The 22022-nt window shown below is 41.1% G+C and overlaps 1 protein-coding gene across 7 annotated transcripts in view; it reads right to left on the bottom strand.

The window, feature by feature from the left end:
- The window catches only part of DCLK1 (doublecortin like kinase 1), a 248884-nt gene extending 232673 nt beyond the window's left edge, over positions 1 to 16211 (bottom strand). For all 7 annotated transcript variants that reach the window (XM_074163010.1, XM_074163814.1, XM_074164602.1 and 4 more), the window contains exons 1-2: positions 15836 to 16211; positions 6498 to 6844 (exon numbers count right to left, since the gene is read on the bottom strand). In XM_074163010.1, coding sequence (XP_074019111.1) covers positions 6498 to 6844; positions 15836 to 16211 — 723 coding nt within the window. The remainder of the gene's footprint in view (positions 1 to 6497; positions 6845 to 15835) is intronic.
- Between the last annotated feature and the right edge of the window lie 5811 nt (positions 16212 to 22022).

Raw genomic sequence — 22022 nt, 5'->3', positions numbered from 1 at the left:
AATTAGGAATGGGCTTCTGTTCACTCCTTTACAGAAGACTTTGAGTAACAATTAAAAGTGTTAGTCAATGTCATAACATGACATCAAAAGAGCCTACCCAGAGTCACAAGGGTTCAAGGACCTATCACCGCTTTCCTCTAACACCAAGATAACACCAATCGCCAGCGAACTGTCTACCTAGCATGTATTTGAATGATTTTGAACCAGATTTTGATCCTTTTCTTACTAGTCTAATTTGTAATGAAGTCCACTTTTCTCAATATGAATTGTAAGAATCTTCCCAGGCCCTCAGAGCCCATCACCACTTGCTGAAATAGACTGAAAACCAAACAAAACAAATAAATCACTGACTGAAAATTGCCTAGCATGTCTTCAAAAGGGGTCTTTTACCCAGTATTGAAAAAAATTCTCATCTTTTAAGTCCTGCCCCAAAATCACCTTCAGAATACTAAAGCCAGAAATAATACATCTTCCAGAGAAAGAAAAAGGTTTTGATTAAACATACTGCAGGCAGGAAGTAGGGAAAGGGAGGTGTATTAAAAGCTGGAGAGCTGCTCTTTGTTCTTGGAGAGTGTCTCTCACAGCTACATAACACGGTGGTCTGTTAGCATCTCCCAAACAGGGCCCTAAACTTCCACTATAAAATTAAGCTGCACTAGTATTTTCTGTGAGGTATGGACATCTACCATTCACATTAGAAGCCCTTTAGGAAGGAACAGCTTGTACAGTGGAAGCACAATGGATTTCAGGTCCCCAGGTGCAATATTAAAGTACCACCTCAAAAACATAAGCACAAGCTTTCCTAGCTGTTGCTGCCCTGTTAAATTCACCGTAGTTCTGTGTGCAACCAGCACCACCCCTGCGAGCCTGTGGCTGGCACAGACCTCCCAAGCCTTCGACAAAAGAGAGAAGTTAAAGTTACTGCACTCGAGAGAAGTCATACAGAAGATAAAATAGCACTTATTGGCTACATTTTTCAAACTAGGAATAGTTTTAAGTTGCGTGCATCTCAAGTGGATTGTAACTACAACTGAAGAACAAATAAGAAGAACGTGCACAACCAGTCACCCTTAAAATTAAATGTGCCTTCTATATTAAGAATGGAACTGATTACAAAAGCTGATGTGAATAAAAATTACAGAGCACACACAAAATGAGTCACTTGCTGCACATAAATTTTGTTTTGTTTAACATTCATTTTGTTGAGATTGTTGTATAACATACGCTACACAAATGTTAAGTAGAGAATGTCTTTTCATGAATGACACCTACCTTGCTTTATGGAGGCTTTTCTGTACCAAGGACAATCGAGGTCTAGAGAAGGACATTCGAGATCTTTAATCCGTCCTACAGAAGGGTAGATTTGGCCAAGAATTTACTGTAGTAAATTTGGTAATAATACAGATGTTATTACCAAATGTTTTCTGCTTGTTAAGAACAAAACAATAAAAACCCCACATGCTCAGTTTAGGTGTAGGTGCAAACAGTTGCTTGCTTTCTCTTGAGAGAGTACTTTCTTAAAACAGTAGTATTAAGTTCTTGTTAAAAACTAAAGGTATTTGGTGCCTCACAGAGGGAAGTCCACAGGAAAGGGAGCTTGTTTGTATCATAACATATCCCCTTTAGAGTAGGGTTCCAATAAAAAACAAAAACATATTCCACCCAAAGAAGAGTCAAGATTTCCAGCGCTGTGATGTTCCCTCTCCTTGCAGCCACAATTTTTTAAAAGCTATTTTAATGGCTTAGAGCAAGGTTATTGAGGGGCTTGCTCCCATTTTACCCTATGCCTGTCACACACATTTCTGTGAGATATGTCTTTAAGTAACATTAGCTGTATTTCAAATTTATAAAGGTAATTTGATTTGAAACAAAATATTTCTTTAAAAAAAAAAATGGGATAGTCACTTTTATTCTGATATCTCTGCCACTGACCACTTAGCTGTCTGGAGTCAAATCCACAGCATAGTGTTTAAACTGAAAAAATAATTTGCATGATTGCATCTAGTTAAGCTAAACAAACCACCTGTTCAAATAAGGTCTCATTATAAACCAGATGTTTGTTCTTCCAAAAGCAAATGGAGGACTTACAAGGTTATAAAGCATTTTTGCCCAAACTTTAGTCTTTGTCTAAACATGGAAATTGTAAATTCCTTGTACAAATGCACACACTATAACACTTCTAAAAATTGCACCATTTCACAACTTTGCTGTTATATGTGACCATCATTAGTATTCTACCATTTTAGTCTTGGTTTTGTTGTTTTAAAAGTGCATCGGTACACAGAAAACCAGAGAATTGAACTTGCCACAGAATAACCAGGCTCTGTCTCCACGGGCAGCTTGCACTCTTCATTTTTGTACTGTGTGTCCACACACTGCCTTGTACAAAACCATATTTTAATACACATCAAACTAAAAATGACACCTTCTGTTAAGGGAAAGTTAAAACCCAAACTGAAATGGTGCAGCTACACCAAAGCAAGACATACTTTAGGTACGAGAAAGTGTTCCTTCTCTGCACAAGTACCTGAGAATATTAAGGGTCAGTACTAAAAATGTCTTTTTATGCACTTATCCTTTTAATAAATAAATAAAAACAATAAAAAAAAAAAAGAGTAATACCCACAGTAAGAGCATGCCCTCATGATCTGAATTCCTACAGGCAGCCATTAAACCTATTCATTCTATTTTTATTTTTGTTACACAGCAAAGTTGGCAAGAACACTTCAAGTCCTCCCCCTGGATAGGCTGGATAGGTTTTAATTTTGTCCTGAGTTCGTAAGACTGCTAAACACTTTCTAAAGTCCCACCATCTTCTTCAGATCCATCGGTATCTTACAGAGAAGTGATTCTCTCTCTTCCTCCAGAGTACAAACAGCATCAGTTCCTTGTACCAGTAGAAAAAGTAAGTATATCCATAAAAATACACATATAGTATTCTAGACACAGTACGAAACTTATCCTGCTTTGAGAAATCATTAATAATTGAAGTGTCAGAGTACGCTAAATACAGGGTGCTGATGTGCTATACAATCAGATTACAGTTGTATGTTGTGCCCCTTTTTGCAAAAATTAAATTATACTCAAGTTTCAGAAACACTGCAGTCAAAATACATGTTCTGACATGAGTTATAAGGAAATGCAAATGAACCACTAGTCACCCTGTTTGTAAGAAGGAAAAATACATTTTAACAAAACTAAATTAAATGCATGAAATCCAAAGTAAACACCTACGTACTACTAGAAATCATAACTTTCTTCAGGCACTGACTGTCCAAGCACTACCCATCTCATCAAGACAAGTTCTTTACATTGCCACCAGATTTTATAGACCACCATTTAAATTCCTTTTAACTGAGCATTATATTTATTAATGCCTTTTAGAGATACAAATCAAAGCATCACAACTAACCAGGCTGTTGGAGGGGAAGCATTTAAGCTCAATTCCTCAACGTGTACTATCTGTATAGGACAACCACCTGACTTGGATGCCCAGTTAAAACTCTGACTGCTACTACTCTATTTTAATTAGCCTGAGGCATCTAATGATAGTACCCAACAATAGCATGCATACCTCATTGCCCATCTGCACTAACAATATATGGGACTTGTCAATTTTTCCCGTGAATGGGCAATTCCAGTGTTGGCCTTATAAAATAACTCACAAGAGATGACTGTACAGAATAGCCTTTTTCCAAGTTATATTCCCAAAGAATAATCCTAGGAGAGCATTATTCTCTTATCCTTACAGTAAGTTACTTCTCTTGGCTCAGAGCTTTAAGATTTTATTGCTTTTCAAGTTAGCAATGAAAGATTTAATTACAGATTTGTTAGATTTAACCACTGAACACAGGCTTTTCCAGAAACTTCCAAGCTCCAACAGGAGTCACAGTAGAAGTTCCCAACTATAAACACTACTGGAAAAAAAATTTGCATTTGCCATGGATTTCCTCCCAGTAATCATTCACAGCTTGAGTTTAGCAATAAAGAAATCCATCATCGTGCCCCGAACGCCATCTGGGAGCTCAGGCTTTTGGCAGAGAAAAATGGAGAGGCAATTGCCTAGCAGCACAGGAAATCAATGACTTCCCCACGCAGGGGCGAGCAACAGGCGGCTCCTGCTGAGTTGGGATCATTCGTTTCCCTTTCTGCCAGCAGAGCTGCTTTGTACGTGCAGTGAGCAAAGTCTCCATTACACTGGCACGACACATGCACCTTCCCCCAAATCCTGCCCTTACCAGCAGGGTTAGGCAGCCAGCTACGCCGTTTCAACTGAACAGCCAGAAAGGGAAGGAGCGAGTGCATGTGGAGACACCAGTCTCCTGGGAAAGCCTTTGGGAACAAGGGTTTCAGGCTAGCAGGTAGGCAAGAAATGTCCCAGCACACCACTGATTTAAGCTCATCTCAACCCATGACTTGGCAAAGGATTCAGCTGAACATTGACAATATCGGAGTCAGGAAAACTTAGTCTTCCCTTTCCCCCCAGTACTATAATAAGTACTATTTACTTCCAGCAATTAGAGCTCTGAAATAGATGTAAAGGTATTTTTTTTGTTTGGTTGGTTTTGTTTTAAGCACAGCCATTAGAGCAGAGTTGGGAATATATATTTTAAAAAATGTGAGCACGTTATCCAGGAGACAACAGGCCACATCAACATCCTTCCAGGCAGCGCTTCTTCATAGCTAAAACACAAGTTTATTTACATATATGATACAAAACAGAAAAGCATCTTTTTTTTTTTTTTTTTTTTTTTTTTTGAGAGGGTTTACAGGAACTGGAGTAGTCACTCAAGATCTTCTGCTGAGATCACAGCAGAGAGCACCATTGATCTCTGCAGCTTTTGGACCTTAAATATCATCTAGTTCCAACCCCCCTGCCATGGGCAGGGACACCTCCCACCAGACCAGGTTGCTCAAAGCCCCATCCAGCCTGGTCTTGAATCCCAACTCCTTCCTCAAATGTACTAGCCTTGGTACTCCCTGGAGCATGAGGCAAGGTCAGAAGGACAGGAATTGAGACTTTCCCCAGACACACACTTTACCTTTGCTGCAGGCAAAAAGAACTTCCCATCCACATTTTTGCTCCAGGTCAAAGTTCCCAACGAAGTCTCAGTAACGGGATCACTACAGGAATGTGGACAGTCATCAGGAGCTGAACTACTGTCTATAACTGATGTCAGAGGTCACCAATACAAAACCACAGATGGAAGGGACTTCTGGTTAAGCCAGACTTGGCTTTGATTTGAACCAGTGTTTTGAATAAGCAGCTTGTCCAACAGCCTGCTCTGAGATCAGAGGGTATTGCTGTAGCTGTTTCCAGGGCTATGCTTCTATATTAACTCCAGTAACTGCAGACATGTTAGGATCACCACTGGATCTAGCTATTTACCTGTACCAAGCATATTTTGCAGCATCTCCTGATAGCTACGCTGTTAGCTGTATATCTGTGAATCGTTGAGTCTAGAATCTGTAAAACACAGTTATATTACAGCAGAAATATCTTGCTCTCTAGCAGCTTCTAGCTTCTCAGGGAGACTGTTTGTTCATCTTTCTACCCACATTTTATACCTCCATCATTTATTCAGTTTAATAAGTTACATTTGTAAATGCAAGTATCTACCTTATTTCTCTAGAGTCACCATTGCTCTAAATCAATTCAGGTCATGCTGAAATTAGTCTTGTCCTTCACCAGGTTATCAGCTTCTCCAGTTTTGCTATAATTAATACATGTCCGTAGATAAATTACAAATAAAGTGAAAGACAAAAAAAGTAGGATTACTCTGTAATATTTTTTATTGCTCCTCCATCCCCAAGTTCAATAAGAAGCCTCTCAAAATCTTACTCTACCCCAGTTTAGTAAGTCAGCCAAAAAAGAGACACTGCTTCAATGTATTTCATAGAAGAAACAACATGTAACCTACAAAAGACACCTCAATAACTGTGGTCACCACACATAACCCTACCTGATTTCCTGCAAAAGGGAAAAAGCTCACTCATTTTCTAAGCTTGCACCTTCTTCACAGTCCATTCTAGCTGCAGTAAGACCCATCACTTGGTCACTCTGGACAGCAGTAGGCCTGCATTTATCATGGTGGAAATGCGTCCTCACAGTTTGTTCTTACCAGCTTATGGAAAGGCAAGTACAATGACTCATAAAACTGCTGCAAGAAAAAGCTGAAACAAGTTAACAGAATGAGCTTCTTTAAAATTACATCCTTCATCCTACATTTCCGGCGTGCAGAGCCAAAACCACATCACACTTTCGACTGACAGATTTAGACCTATTATTTATCATAAATGGCAAGATCATCACTGAGGCCAAGTAATGCTTCATGATGTGTTTCTGAACTGCTCATAGATCTTAAGTACACTCTAAACAGTGGAAGGCCTGGTTCTGTATTCTAGAGAAAAGTCATTTTTTACTAATGTACTATTCTTTTCCTTTTGGAAAATTATGTTTTCTTCATGCTGAGAATTATCATCATGAAAATTCTTACCTGTTTTCCATCTAGTGTGTATAAGCGTTTAACCACCCCTGAATCCAGCTTGATGGCATCGGTTATATCAGTAAGAACTTGTTCAAATGAATGTGCTGTCTTCTTGTTGAGCAGAATCCGGACTGCTTTCCGTGGTTTCACTCCGCTCCTGATGATAGTGACTAGTTTAGGCCTAATGAAATCCTTATTCTCTTTTGCATCTGGAGTACCTCCTTTAGCAGTGGCAAGAGACGGCACTGAACGAGAAGTAGAAGTTGTCTTGACATTCACTGACCAGTTTGGGTTTACATTCTTTGTGTACTCCAGTTTCTTGAAGGGTTCTATGGAACCACATACATAGCTTTCCCCTGCAGAAACAAAAACGCCAGACCATCAAGTCAGATTGGAGTTGGGGGGGGGGGGGGGGGGGGGGAAACAAACAAAAACCCCACCAACACACCACAGGAAAATATCAAATCAAATCCTTCTCAAATTATTAAACATTGTTATCATTCTTGATCTACAGTGTGTATTGATCTCTTCCCTTCTCAGATGCTACAGGCTATAAAATATCTTTTAAAGATCACTTGTCAGCTAACCATTCAGAAAATGCGGCTCCAAAATCCTTGAAAGCAGCTGTTTTCTTTTCGGAAAACACCATTTGCAGTGGGTACCGCTGCTATCAGTAAGTAGCGTTCATATCTAATCAGCTGCCCAGCCCCAGCACATTATCACAGTAGTCCCCCCAGCCTTCATGCTTAAATGGCCCACTCTTATCAAAACGGCAGGCCCCAAACGTTTCATATTATTTCCTCTGAAGTGTTATCAAAAACTATAGGTTACAAATCACTTTCTATAAAAGGTGGGCGAAAGTGTCATAGGAGATTTGTTAACATTTGATTATTTAAAGCCTTAAGTAGCATAAACCCACGATACATATAGGCAAGAAATCTCAATGTATTATTCTACTGACTCAATATATAATATGTGGGGAGGAAAGGAAGGCAAAGAGTAGTAACTACAGAGCCCTCACAACAAATTTACAATACTTTAAAGAAAAAAGATTTATTATAGCTTGTATTTCTATTGGAACATTATCTACAATATAATATTTTTTGCAATTACCGCACCCACACAATTTCTGGGGAATTATAACACAACCAGAAAACACCAGCAGGTCTCTGCTCAGTAACACCTTAACCCAGTCCAGCTGCAGGTTGCTGCAAAAGGGGCACCTGCTTGGGTTGCTCCCCATCTCTCCTTGAGCTTGACTTAGTGATTCTACTGCCAGTTGCACTGGCTGAGCTGGATCAGCTCGTTGATCTGATTGAACATAACAAAGACAATACTAATTTTGCAACAAGAAGCTGATCCAGTTCACCCTCTGGCTGCAAAAAAAAAATCCCAAAGAAAACAATACCAGATCCAACAAGACTGCACCTTCTGGCAGCCTGCAGTTAAACTCCATTAAAAATACTGCAAAATCCTACCCTGAACAATACCACAGCATCTGAGATGCTTTAATTATTTTGGGTTCAGTAGTTCAGTTTATGCTAACAGCATAGAGGCCTTCATGTGAGCAGTTTAGCCCAAGGTATTAAAATAAAAACAGAACAAAACTCAAGTGGTGTACCTCCTATGCCAAAAAGCACATAAGAACCAAAGATTTTCCTAATGATCCCTACCCTAAGGAAAGGGGACTCACAGTTCAATTATTAATAGAAAAAAGAAGTATTTAAATTTTACTTCTGGACACAAATTTTAAGATTTCAGGGCACCCAACCCAATCCCACCAACAATACAGCGCACAAGGAATTCTGGCAGATACTCTGAGTTACCACAGTTAGAAACAGGGAGGAGGGGGATCCACTGAGACATGGGGCCGTAGATGCAATGGAGGTTCAAGTTGGTGTGATGCTCTAAAGCTGAGACAGTTACACACTGTACAGTCATCATCCAAGACCTTCTAAAATGAAATATCTTTAATAAGAGCTATCTTATATATGAAAACAGAAATACAGATCTCTCTCCCATAATGCTGTTATTTAAGACTGCTTATTCTTAAAGTGAAGTGCTGGGGCTTATAAACCTTCAGGGATGTTAGCCAGGGACTGCAGTTCTCATTCATGGTGGTCCTCAGGGCCAGGCCTGTAAGAACGAAAACTAAAAGGGCAAAACCTCTACATCCTAAAAGTATCTTATATCTGAACTTAACATCAGTAATTTATGGTGACATCCAGCAAATTTTAGGTGCTCAAAGCACTAGAAACTAGAAACTCAAATACAAGCTTAAATTTCCTGAATGTGGGATCCATCCTGTCAGCAGCTAGGAATTTCAATGTCCAGCCTAATCCTTTAGTGCTCAGGGTACTTGTATGCAGAGGAAATCTCAAAGAAAAGGACAAAAAGCCTTCACCTTGATTTTCATCCTCTCTTCTTTTTCAGTTGCATTAAAGAGAGAAGATGGCAAAGAAGTTTCACAAGGGGCATAACTTACTATAGTCAAATAAATCCACCTTCTGCCTTAACTATTGCTCCCTCACCAAAACTATTAGGTGATGACATAATTTTCTTTTATTTTCCTTTTTAATTTGGGTAAACTTTGACTACAACTGCCTCGCAGACAACAGCCTCACCCTTGTGAGCTGTAGGCAAGGGGACACAGAAGCTGTGATCTGCGAACAGGCAATACCAGCAGCAAGTTGGTTTTCCCAGCTCCAAAGCACCAGGAAAATAAACCTCCAGTAGTAATCCCACTGAGCACCATCAGCCCTTACACTAAGTCAGGCCTAAGCACAAATACAGCCCACAAAAATCGGCTTTGACTAACTGGCAGCTGGAGGAAGAAGGTAACAATCTCCAAACACTAGATTTGTAAGAGAACACACATGTTGAAGAATCTTTGGAGATAGTGGATTAAACAGCAGCACAGAAATGACAGCCCACTTAAAGTGTCTTTTTGACTGCAGCTCCCCAAGAGAGGGAAGCAAGCATTTCACAGGGCAGTCAGCTGTCACTAATGATATTTTGACTCTTGATTACACTATCAATAGCCATTAGAAAAAGCAAAGGGGAACACTCATCTCTTTTTGGGATATCTGACATCTAGGAAAAGTCATTAATACATCTTAGAAAGTATCCCTTTCCTGACAGCCCTCCTGCCTCAGGAGGCAGTGCAAATTCAGTGCAAAAATCAGTGCAAATGAAAACACTTACTTTAACCTTTTTTAAAAAAATAAAAAAGATACACAATGCTTTTTTGCCAGTTTTGAACCAGTAATCCTGCAATTTAAGTTGAGCAAGTGCTCAACATTTCAGGAAATTCCATGTGGGACAATTAGAATAAACCTCAGCATTGAGAAGCTAATCAGAAAGCTAATCATGTAGAAGGACAGATCCCAAAACACAGTTTATGCTTGAAAAAAAAAAAAAAAAAAGAAAAGAAGAAACCAAAACCTACTACCTGAAGTTACACATCTGTCAAAATTCAATGCAGCTGAACCACTAGAGCTATGTAACAGTAAAGGATAGATCTTATAGGTCACAACAGAATTTCACTACATGCTCTATGTATTAAGAATATAATGTATAAAAAATAATATCCCTGTACAAGGTGACTGCTAAGGAGACTACTGAATCACTGCCTATAAGTACTGGAGCTTTCCTGATGCAAGTGTTGATTCCCTCTTTGGCATATTGGTATTAGCAGTTAGTTCCTGTCAGCTTGCTGATATTCTCATTACAAGAATGATCAAGGCATTATCTCTTAAAAGGGATTGCTTTTCCGTGCTAAAGGCAACTTGGCCTAAAATGGCTTCATAAAGAAGCCAGCTGGTCTTAGGTGAAAACCCTGTAGAAGGAATAAAGAACCTGTTTAAATCACGCGAGCAGAGAGGGAACAAGGAACCTCTCTTTGTGAAGCAGCAGGACTGCCAAATTATTAAAAATAGTGTTGATTGCTCATAGGAGGGTATGTACAAAGAAAGTAAAGTTAATTTATAAGCCCATCAGACATAGAGGAACTGCATTAATTGCACGCTGTGGTGGTGAGGCACCCTGGCGAGGATGCTCAGTGTGGCAGTCAGTCATCGTGGTCCATTTCCCCAACGTATGGGGCAATAGAAAGATGAAGAGAACAGGGCAGGGACTGACACCCCCAGCACCCTGTGTAACAGGCACCCCTGCCCTTCCTCACTTCCACCCCTTGGTTTTGTACATGCAGAAAGGCAGAAGGGCAATCTCTCAGGGGAAAGGACAAAGAATTCTGACTATCCCTCACCACGCAAAGCAGATTGCAGAAGGAAGATGACCTGAACCAAATAAGTTACTACCTGATAGTTCCCAAATGTGTTAGTTAATAGAGCAATAACCTACTTAAACTACATTACTGCTGCCTTGTGTTTCTGCAGTGTCTGAAAAAATGCAACAGTCCAAAAGAGATGGAACATCTACAGGAAATCAATCTGACCTACCCATGTTCACTTAGCAATCCGATGCACCAGAAACTTTAAATCAGATCTCCTCGGACCTTTTAAAGGACTTCTTTTGCACGTGATTCTTTCTGCTCAGCTCAGACTTAAAGTTCTCTTTTTTCCTCATCAAAAGCCAGTGAAAAGATAAAGACATACTTCCTCCCCCTTGCCCTCCAAGATTTCCAGTCTTGCTACAAGCAAGATAGGCATTGTACACGCTTAAAAAAAAATAACTAGAAAACATCTAGAATAAGAAACCATGGGACCTTCCCAGAAGTTAAAGGAAAACACAATGTGAATCAACTGGCTAATGGATGAATCTTCTCAAATTCATGAAATAAAATAAATCAAAGCAACAGTGCCAGAACAACCCTCTACCATTTTATGCAACAGGATTATTCAGCTGTTTGTTTATTAAACAATATAAGGATTGCAGGCATTTCTGCCACAGGATTCAGTCCAAGTTTCACTAACTTTGATAGCTCTGGATCAAGTCCATGGTAAATATCCAGTGTAAATCAATCCTATAAACAAATGTCCACATAGATTCAGCTCTACAAACATTTAAACAGATACTTTACTATTATTATTTTGATAGCATATTATATATGCATATGAATCTTTCCAGCCCATCAATTCCCAGCTGCTGAGATAGGCACGGCTTAGAAGAAAGAGCATTAGCTCCAGAGCACATCAGAGACCACGTCAATTCATTCCTACAGTCCGGCCTGGCTGGGCTTCTCACCAGCACCACTGGAGTGGGTGGCAGAGTCAAGGAAGAAGCAAGGTAGAAAAGGGAAAAGCTGAGATAAGAGGAATGAGGGACAATGGGAGTAGCAAGGCATACAAGAAAAGTCAGGGACTCTGCCACAGCCCACCACTTTAGCAAGGAGACACAGCCTTTTGAACCCTTCACTGGCAGGCAGCTTCTCCTCTGCATCAAACGCAAACTGTCTGCCTCCACTTGGACGAGCCTTCCCACAGTCCTCGTGTGGGTCACCATCTCCTCTGCCACTGCAGCAAGGTTCACATCTCCCCAAGAGTTATTGGCCAGTTACAGCCATTACCAGATTTTAAAAGTGGTATATCTGTGGTCTTTCAGACTGCTCCTTCAATGAGGACTGCAGCTCTGAGGTAATCCCTGAGAGGCATTTTTTTCTTTTTCAGATTATTCCTTAAAACTATTTTTGCCATTATGCCTACGTAAAATGTGCACGCACACATACAAGTCTTTACAACAGTTTGGCAGTGCACCCAATATCGACATGTGACAACATTGTTTCCCAGTACTCTCTCAGCCTTGTGGTTTGGGGTTTTTGGTTTGTCTTTGACTGCCAGCTCTCTGCTGCAGGGTTCATCTTTTGTGGTAGGTATTGTGGGAACCTAAAACAATTGATTCTGGTACATACCCAAGACTCAGAGGTAATATTATAATAGAAATTAATGAGAAAGGGAGGCAGTTCTGGCTATGGATTGATTCTGTGGTCTTTGTTCCACATAGCAGGACCCCAGGAGTAAAAACTGTAAATAATACTCTTTGTGTCAGAGTTATCGTGCTCATTCCAATCTATTACGGTTCTTGTTACACTGTTCAATGGTCATGTGGGGGCTAAGACCCACTAGGCCACATCTGCCTTCAGCTTTAAAGATAGTACACATTTGGAAAAGCAAAAGGCATGTAGTCCTTTCCTGAGACTTTGTTTACAGCTAGATAATTTAGCCTTAAGAGCAACTTCATCTTTATTGTTTCTATGTGCTTTGATTACATGTTATACCTAAGGAATGAAGTCATGTCACATTTGGAAATCATTCTTTAAAGGTGACAGGGTCCCGAACATCAGGTCTGACAAAAAGAAGGTAACCTGAATCCATTGCATTCTTTCCTTCATCTAAGGTGACGGGAGAAGAGAAGTTACAGAGCGTGCGAAAATTTTTACAACAGTACATACCCCTTGTTATCAAATTCCAACAAATCTCATGTGCCCCAAGTCTTAAAAAAAAGAATAATAAATAAATAAAAGGAGAACCACAACCCTTGAGAAGTCATTAGTTTCAAATAAAGGGAAAATGTGTCCACACACCTCAAAATAACCTACAGCACCAGCTCACAGCCAGGTCAGCTCTGAATTATATGCAAGACAGAACGAAATATTACTGAAGCAAAACAGCTCCTTTACATCTTTTTCCTTTGGGACTATCTTTCATGCAGTTCTGTGTATTTAGCTCTGGGATGAAAGACAGCGGCTGCTGTCTTGTTTCCCCCAGGAGCTAGTTGCTTCTGTCTTCAAGTACCATATGGGAAGGTAAGAGTAGAATAACTTCTTCACAGGCATAAAGGCAAAAAACCAACACCAAATCAAGGCTTTACACATATACCTTACAACACAATCATCAAAATCAACACCAAAAAAAAAATCACAGAAGAAAAAAAAAAATCTAAATTCAACACTACCTCATTAAAAGAATTCGTACAGTATGGGAATAGTCTCACCATGAAGAAAGCAATGCTTCAAATTTCAATAGTTTGAGCCTAAATGTCATTTGGCAAGAGGCAAAAATCAAGTGATTTTCCAGCTATTTAAACACAAAGCACAGCTTCCAGCTAATTAATGCTGTACCAGACTAGCCAAACTCTAATAAATTTGTACAGAAAAGAGTGGACAGGGCTTACGTAAAAACCATCACTGACCTAATAATATATGAACCTGTGCTCTACAGTGAAGCTCTACGAGGGAAACAGAACAAAATAACCCACCTCGCAGCTTTATACAAACAGACAGAAGCCCCTTTTCAGGGGGAACAAGGAAGAAGCTCTCTACTTGCACACAAAGACTGAATTCTGTAAATCCCACAGTGTTAATGGCACAAGAAAATAAGACTGTCCAACTTGAACTAAACACAGGAAGGGAGGATGTGTTCATTGAAGAGGTAAGGAATAAAGTTCCACAGAACTAAAAGAAATCCCAAAGCCCTTCTTTAAAATAAACTTACGCTCTTGCACTGTCATTCATTTTGACTGGCTGATTTATAACTGGTATTATTCCTCTCTAGGATGCCAAAATAAACCAATCTTATATGTTGCTGAATTCATTTCTGCATTCAGTTCTTTCTTTCCAAAAGCTGGTTCTGAGTGGCAGCAAAAGACTGTGCAAATCAACATTAACATCAATGATACTTGCTTCTTGATGAGCATACCAATCAAATAAGCACAATTATTTATACCACTACTGAGAATAAAATGCACAAACACTGCTTTTAAACAGATGTTGATTAATATTGGTCTTTCCTCCCAGAAATTGATTTTCTCCACCAATTAAATACTGTCCTGACAAATACAGTTCTAACTCTGCCCTGGAATTCATAACATTGATCATAAGACCAGTTTCCTTTCCATTTCACTAAACCTATGCTCCTAACCCCAAAAACCCTTATTTACATGGACAATCCCACCACTTCAATTTTCTTTTTGAGCATCTCCATGTTGTCTCCTACTCTCCTATTTATGCAAGGAGGATTATCAAGAATATCCTCTTCTCAAAATTTCTCATTAAAAAGCTTTCCTCTGCTATGACACCTAAAGGAAACCACTCAGTGGTGACTGAACACCTTCTACGCATAGATGTGCTCCTCTTTCAGGAGCCCTATTTGGCATTAGCCTTTTCTTCTCTCCCCATATTAGCCGCCTTCTGATCTTCTTATTACATTCTGATGCTGCAAATTCTCTCACCTGATGCCAAAAAATGAAAATCATGAAGAAATTACAATCTCTGTTACAACTCTAATATACTCCAGTGGCTACAGATCCACGCTTTGCAGGTTTGCCCATGGCACATCAGGGCCAGGGGCAGGATGGAAGCTACTACTAAAAAATTGTTCCATCTCCATTTTCTTTGAGCACAGCCAAGCACCTGTATTTAAACTTCACAGATAAAAAAAACCAACCTCAGTTATGGCCATGTGCTAGTTAATGCGTTGAGAACTTACACATTCTGATGTTTTATACTAGCAGCTATTGCCTACACACACAAAAAGAAACTCCCTGCAAGCCAGAAGCACTTTATGTTGAAATGGCTACTTTAGCTATTTGAAAAACTTGTAAAAGGTATTATTAATATCCTAGGCCTAATATTCAAATTGATTAATACTGACAGCTTCTTTTGCCAACAAAACTAACACTGAAGGAGTGATAAATTCAGTGTCAATGGGCAAATTAGCAACTGGCATCTCCAATGTTTGACAGTGACCAAGACCTGTCTGTTCTGACCAAATCACTGGTAAAGCCTCATTTAAACACAACATAAGGATGCCAATGGACTGGGGAAGAGGGAAAGGCAAATGTTACAGAGGAGGAAAGTTTACAGTCCACCCCAGCTAAACTACGGCTGTGACATTACTTTTAACAGATTGCCTACATTTATGCCACTCCATGAGAGGAGAGTATTTTACTTAAGACATATTTACATGCAGGGAAGAGTTCATGTGGTAAAAGCAAACTTTCGATAAAAAAAATCCATCAGAACTGAATTTCACACAAGTTTCATCAGCACCACAGATCGTGTCAAGTTTAACTGACTAAAGTCTCATAATGGCATTTTTAAATATGCAAGCCCAAAAGAAGCAGCAGATGCGATCTTCGAGATCTAGGACTATCAACACCAGGTTAACAGAAAGGGAAAGGTCAGACTCTTTCAACAAGTGGGAAATAAGTAGAAAGGCAACAACATTTCATGACACAATTGAAAATATTCACAATTCTAGTTATACCATCGAAGATCCTTTCTGTAGCAGTAAGAACAATACCTTCACCTGTTTGAGGAAGACTTAACAGATTAGACAAATAAACACTAACTCAAACATAACTTTACACTTCCAAATTTTACTGCTGACCTTCCACTAGCTGGTCCAAGGAGGAAATCTTCTTGGAGCCATCAATCGTGTAGATTGTTCTCACTCCCTGGGGCAGATTAACATTGTCAGACAGAGTTCGGGTCAGATCAGCCAGGAGAGCTTCAAAGGATCTAAACCGGTCAGGGGAGATGGCATATACAATCCCTTTGAAATACCGGTCTCCATTACGATAGAAACGAACTTTCTTGGCTTTTTTCTCAGAACTCAGGGTCTGTAGAGTACGGGTTCGGTAAAAGCTGCAGTGGGCACTGTGAGTAGGGCTGGGCAAGCCATTTACCCGGGACCCTCTGCCATATCGCTGCGCCTTATCACGCTCATCAAAATGCTCCAGCTCCATATCTCTCCCAAAGGACATCTTGCTGTTCAACCTAAAGGATGCACAAAAGAAGAGAAAAAGTTTAAGAAACTTACATATTTTAAGGGAGATCACTTTGAGACTTCACATTCTATATATGGTACTTAGAGAGGACTACTTTCCAGGTTGAGAAAAATGTTTGAATGAAACCATGCTACGTCCACATGTTCAATTTAAAGCTAACTCTCTTGCCATGCCATAAAGCCTAGTTTATAAGTTAGGCTTTTATAAACCATAGAAACACCACTCATGAAATCAACTGCTAGCAACATGCAAACATTAACAAGTGTTCATTCAAATGCAGTAAGAACTCTAAAATGAGGTGACAAAGTTGAGCTACTGGAAAAAAAGAACAAACGCATCAACCTTCTACTTTTTCTCATGTTATATTCAGGTGCTATTTGAGTCCAGTCTACCTTCTAGACCATTCGCCCCCACTAAACCGTGTGTTCCAACTGTGATCTCAAAAGGTGCCATTTCACAAGGGCAACCAGTCGCCAACAAGTAAGCAATTAAGAACTTCTCAGAGGAATAGATGGTGCAGGTTGGAGATGAGAATCAGGACTACCACTACCAGCGTGTGGACTTAGTGGGTCAAGCCCACTGTTCAAAAGTCCTTGCATATTCCAACCACTGGTTTCCCTACAGCCTAAGCTTTGTAATAAATTACTTCTGTTGTCCTTGTGCAAATGCTTTGCATACTCTGAACCAACAGAAGTGCTCAAATGTCGTGAAATAAAAAAAAAAGATTAGGAGGAAACAGGAAAGTAGTATTTTTTCCATAAGCAAGCTACTTTAGTGCTTTATAAAATTTGCACAAAGTTTTATTAATATCCTAGGCCTAATATTCAGATTTATTAAGGCTGACAGCTTCTTTCACCTACAAAACTGTCACTGAAGGAGTAATAAATTCAGTGTCGATGGGCAAATTAGCAACTGGCGCCTTCCATGTTTGACAGTGACAAAAACCCGGCAGCTCTGACCAAAATGATCCACCAGTTGTTCAATATAGTTCACATAAATGGAACTCCATATGTTCTGAAATGAAATCAAGGAGGTAGGTACTTCTGTTCCTTTTTACAACCAGTACAAGACTAAATACTACAAATGGCACATTAATCTTCACAAATAAGAGAAATAAAAATATGAAAAAAAATTAGAATGACCAAAAGATCATTAGGCTCAAAACACATTTCTTTTAATTTGAGCCACCTAGATTTGCAGTTGTCTGCAGAAAAGCAAAGCACGGTAAGTTTATTTATAGCACAGATACACAGACCTAATTTAGAAGTGGTCTCTCTCATTGATTTCCAATAAAAAGAAAAAAAAAAAACAGAAAGCACAAGCTTTGTTTCAACCACTCATAAATTGCGTGACCATTAGGAAAAAAAAAAAAAAAAGTATATTCAGACCAGCTGTAAAACAGTAGGAGAATACACAGAAAGACTTACAGATGCTCTTTATCTTACAGAAGTTTGTATTAAACCAGTGATTATACAGCTGGACCCTGATGCCACAAAGCTGTAGGGGATGTGCTCAGCAACTTCTGAGAGCTGTTCACGTGCTTGACTAGAAGCACCTAAGGCCAACCACTGCAAATGCGGGGCTGAAATTATTTACCCTGCTTTGGTTACAGCTTACACCTTATTTTGTTACATTGGCACATGATCCTGTGCTAATGTATATATGCAACATTTATATTTGTAAATACTTTAAAGGTACCTAACATATACGTATGCTGCAGTATATATGTGTGTGTGCATATATATATATATACACACATAAAAGGAAGAGACTAACCTACGTTTTCCTCCTCAGTATGCATACACACATACACCCCCCCCGCACCCCACTTCAGTGAAAAGAACAAGAGCATTTGCTGTGGCATTTTACTGACACTTCCCCATGAGTTAAATACAAAATACCGCTCAGTGGCCACAGCTTAGGATCAAGACTATACCACCAGCATTTCCATGTTAAAAATTATTTGCAAGTTGTTTTATTTCAATTTTACTTTTAATTCCAATGAGAACCTGTTATTCAGATTTAAACAACCCCAGAACTCCTAATTCAGAAACTGTATCTCCAAAGCAATGCCTGTGCCAAGAAAAATGGATTTTTCTTAGGTCTGCTGTTTCATTTGCTCAAACCAATCTCAAACACATATATACAAAAAAAAAGAAAAAAAAAAAGAAAAAAAGAAAAACAAGTTTATAAGAAGATATACTTTTTTTTTAGAGACTTTCAGCTTCAGTAATTTTGGATGGGGGGAGGAAGAAACACGAGTCACTGCCCTTTCTTCCACACACTTATGCTTTAATCAATAATGGCTGTAATTCCCAATTACGCCCTTTAAAACAGAAATAGAGCTCCCCTTGAACACCAGTCCTGCTATTTAGAGAAAAGCGTGTTCAAACCACAAGGTCATAGCAGACAAAGAAATCCTAAACAATTTGATCTGATCAGATGTTTCCGTGTGTGTGTGTATAAATATATACTCGTATACATACAGATATAGAAAAATAAAAGGACACACCCCTGGAAAACCACCATGCCCAACACTTCACACCCTATACCTCTGCTAAAGAATTATTTGGGATGCAGGTGTGGGTACGCAGATGCATAAAGCAATCACACATGCTGATTAAAAAAAATAATAATGATTTAAATACATCATGCAGTGATGTGACTGGGACCCAGCGAACATCATTCAGGGACCGAGCAGCAGAACGACTACCAAGTCATTGCGGGGGGGTAGACGTGGATACATGCGGCAGCGGCTTCAATAAGGAAAAAAAAAAAAAAGGGGGGGGGGGGGGGGGAGTTTATTCTGCCGGGGTAGGAGAAACATGTTTAAAATACAACCAGCCCGCGGAAGGTGGCATCAAGCGCTTCAGCCCCGCAGCGGTGATAAACCCGAGGTGCGTTCGCCTCACGCCGGGCCGAGGAAGACACCCGGCGGGTTCCCCCCGGGGCTGCCGGGGGCTAGCCAGCCGCCTCACGGCGGTAGCCCGCCGCAGGGGCGGGCGGCGGGTCCCCGTGCCACCCGTGGCCGGCGGGGCCGCCCGGGGACGGCGCTGCGGCGCTGGGCGGAGGCCGCCGCCCCACACAATGGGCACAGGTGCACCGCGCCGCGGCGAGCGGAGCGCAGCGCCCAACGGCCGCGCCCCAGCGGCCGCTCCTCAGAGACACCCCCCTCACCATATCCCCGGCGCTTACCTGGTCTCCGCAGCCTGGCGAGCACCTTCTCCCTCAGACCTGCCGGCGGGGCGCGGAGGGAAGGCGGCGACGGCTCGGAACGGGTAAGCGGCCAAAGACTGGCAGCTCCCCCCCTCCCCCCCCGGCGACCACCCGGCTTCTAATCGCAGATAAGTTGCCGCAGAAAGCGGCTCCGCTGCCTTTGTTACGCCTCCCCTGGCTGGAGCGCGCTGTCGGGAAGCCCAGGCTGCAGCTGCTTCGCCTTTCTTCTGCTGCTGCCGCCGATGGCAGTGATTTGCATTAGCCCGGCCCTCATTGAAATGCGGCTCTTCACACCAGCCTCTCCCTGGCGCTCTCTCCAGAGGGCGGCGCCGCCGCTGCCGCCGTGGTTTCACCCCCCTCTTTCTCCCTTTGCGGGCCCTCGGCGCTGCACGGCGGCCGCTGGAGTCGCCCCCGGCAGCGCGCCCTGCCCGCGGGGCAAGGGGTGTGAGGGGAGCCCGCTGCCCGCCTGCGCCCCCCCCGGCAGCCCCAGGCCGGGGGTCGCGGAGGGGAGGCCGCGCTGGGTCGCTCGGTTGGGCTCCCACGGGGCTCTCTCCTCCTGAGGTAATTTCTGGCCGCACTGTGGGTTGCTGCCTGCCCGCCCCCTGCCTGAGCCCCGGCCGCTCCTGCGAGGCCCTGGCCCGGCGTCCAAAAAAAACACCAAAAAAACCCCGCCTTTAGAAGTATTTTTACCAAATGTGTCCCTTGGCGTTTCCGTGAGGTTCATTCACCTGGTCCTGAAGTGGTGAGAGCCCACCCAGTCGCCGAAGCCCCATGTGACAGGAATCGAGTGCTGAAGGTGGGATTGATGTGGGATTTAGGTACTAAAACTGGAGCCAGGCTTCCTCACACCACTCACTTAGTTACAGCTGACCTTGAAGTTGACTAGCCGCCATAGATGCTACAGTGTTTATGCTTAAATTTCCCAGAAGATGTATTTGCCCAAAGCCATCTCAGGCTTCATCTGACAGATTCACTCCTCTTGTACCTGAACCCCTCAGGTCTTGGAGCACGTTTGCTAAGTCAACCTCCACACCAAAATTCAGCTTTTGTGATGCTTTCTCCTGAAAGCCTTGGTTATTCTTCATTTAAACATAAAAATCTCAGTGGTTAAAACATTCTCGAGGTGAAGGACCTGTTTTGCTTTCCTCTGTGCAACAAAGACTTCAACTCTCTTCTACTTGTCAGGTAAACAGCCTACAGTCCAGGGGGATATGGAAGGAAAGAAAACACAGTCTGTCCCTTCTGTTGAAGCTGCTCCACTTTGTACCCTGCAAGAATTAAAAATGCATTAGATCAGAGAGAGGGAATTAGTCTGTAACCTCGTGGTTGTGGCACTCAGTTGGGAAGGACAAAAGATGGCTTTGTGTGTCTGTATTACAGACCATTTATGTGTTTTATATCCATAAATCCAGAAACAGTCAGTGGAGAAGGGACTCAAGCCTGGGGTGCCCTGCTCCCAGTGATAGACCTCTAATCAGAAGAGAGGTTCCTGCTTAATCTGTCTGAAGGCAAACAAAGCCTTCAGTCTACAAAAACTGTAAGAGGCTCAAAAGAAGAAGGGGACAGAGCACTCCGCTTCTTTTGTATTCCCTTAGAATAGTCCACAGACAGGCTCTTTGGAGACAGGAGATTCCCTGAAGGAGAGAAATTAATTGATGCTGTGTCTTCATCTTGGAAGAGTTCTTCAATTACTAAAGTGTTGCATAGCACAGAGACAGGTGTCTTCTGGCTATACTTGTTTCCTTAGTTTTTGAAAAAGGAAGGAGCACCTAAAACCTTGAGGAAAACTTCTGCTCAAAGGAGTAAGAGCATTAAGCTCCTGAACATCAAAGAGATTCAGAATTCAACGTACAACTCTATCCTTAGCATGCCCTTACCACCTAGCTTAGTTTTTGTAGATCTTGTTCCAAGGCACTTAATCCTTCCCCTATGGTCAATGGGGTGCTAAGGCACTTTACTAAAGATTGTTACTTTTAAGATGCAAGTTCCTAAAAATTTAGCAGCTCCACATTGCATATCTCAACGAGTTATATTGCTTTTTAGTCTATTGGTTTTGAAAATCTCTTGATCTCTGTTTAGACATAACATAAAAGAGTAATACTGGTAATGTTGATATACTTGATAGGAGAATGGAAAATGATTTTAAAAGAATTCTTTTAAATTTTTGCATTAAAGTTCTTGCATTAAAGTTCTACTTTTAAATCACTTCTTTTGTAGGTCAACAATCAAATAAAATATTTATGACAGTCTGAAATGATAAGAAAAATGAGGAGATCACAAAGGTTAGAGACAGAAAAGATTACCATGGTCCTGACAAAGGATTGTTCTTTAACATTCTTCAGTGCTGTTTTGTCCATTTCATTTTAAATATCTCAGGTAATGGGGCTTCTACTTCCCAAAGGAGACATCTCTTCGAAGTTGAATTCCTCCAATTATAAGGAATTTTTTTCTGATGATCAGGTTAATGGAAGTTTCTTATATTTCAGCTCATTACTTTAGCTATAGTGCCCTGTGTTCACGTACATAATTTATTTCTCCCATTGGTGTTTACATCTCTCTGACATGTATTAT

This window comes from Numenius arquata, chromosome 1, assembly GCF_964106895.1.
Source record: "Numenius arquata chromosome 1, bNumArq3.hap1.1, whole genome shotgun sequence".
In the NCBI taxonomy this organism is placed as follows: Eukaryota; Metazoa; Chordata; class Aves; order Charadriiformes; family Scolopacidae; genus Numenius; species Numenius arquata.
The sequence above is the reverse complement of the archived record's forward strand: the minus strand, read 5'-3'. Positions and strand labels throughout refer to the sequence as shown.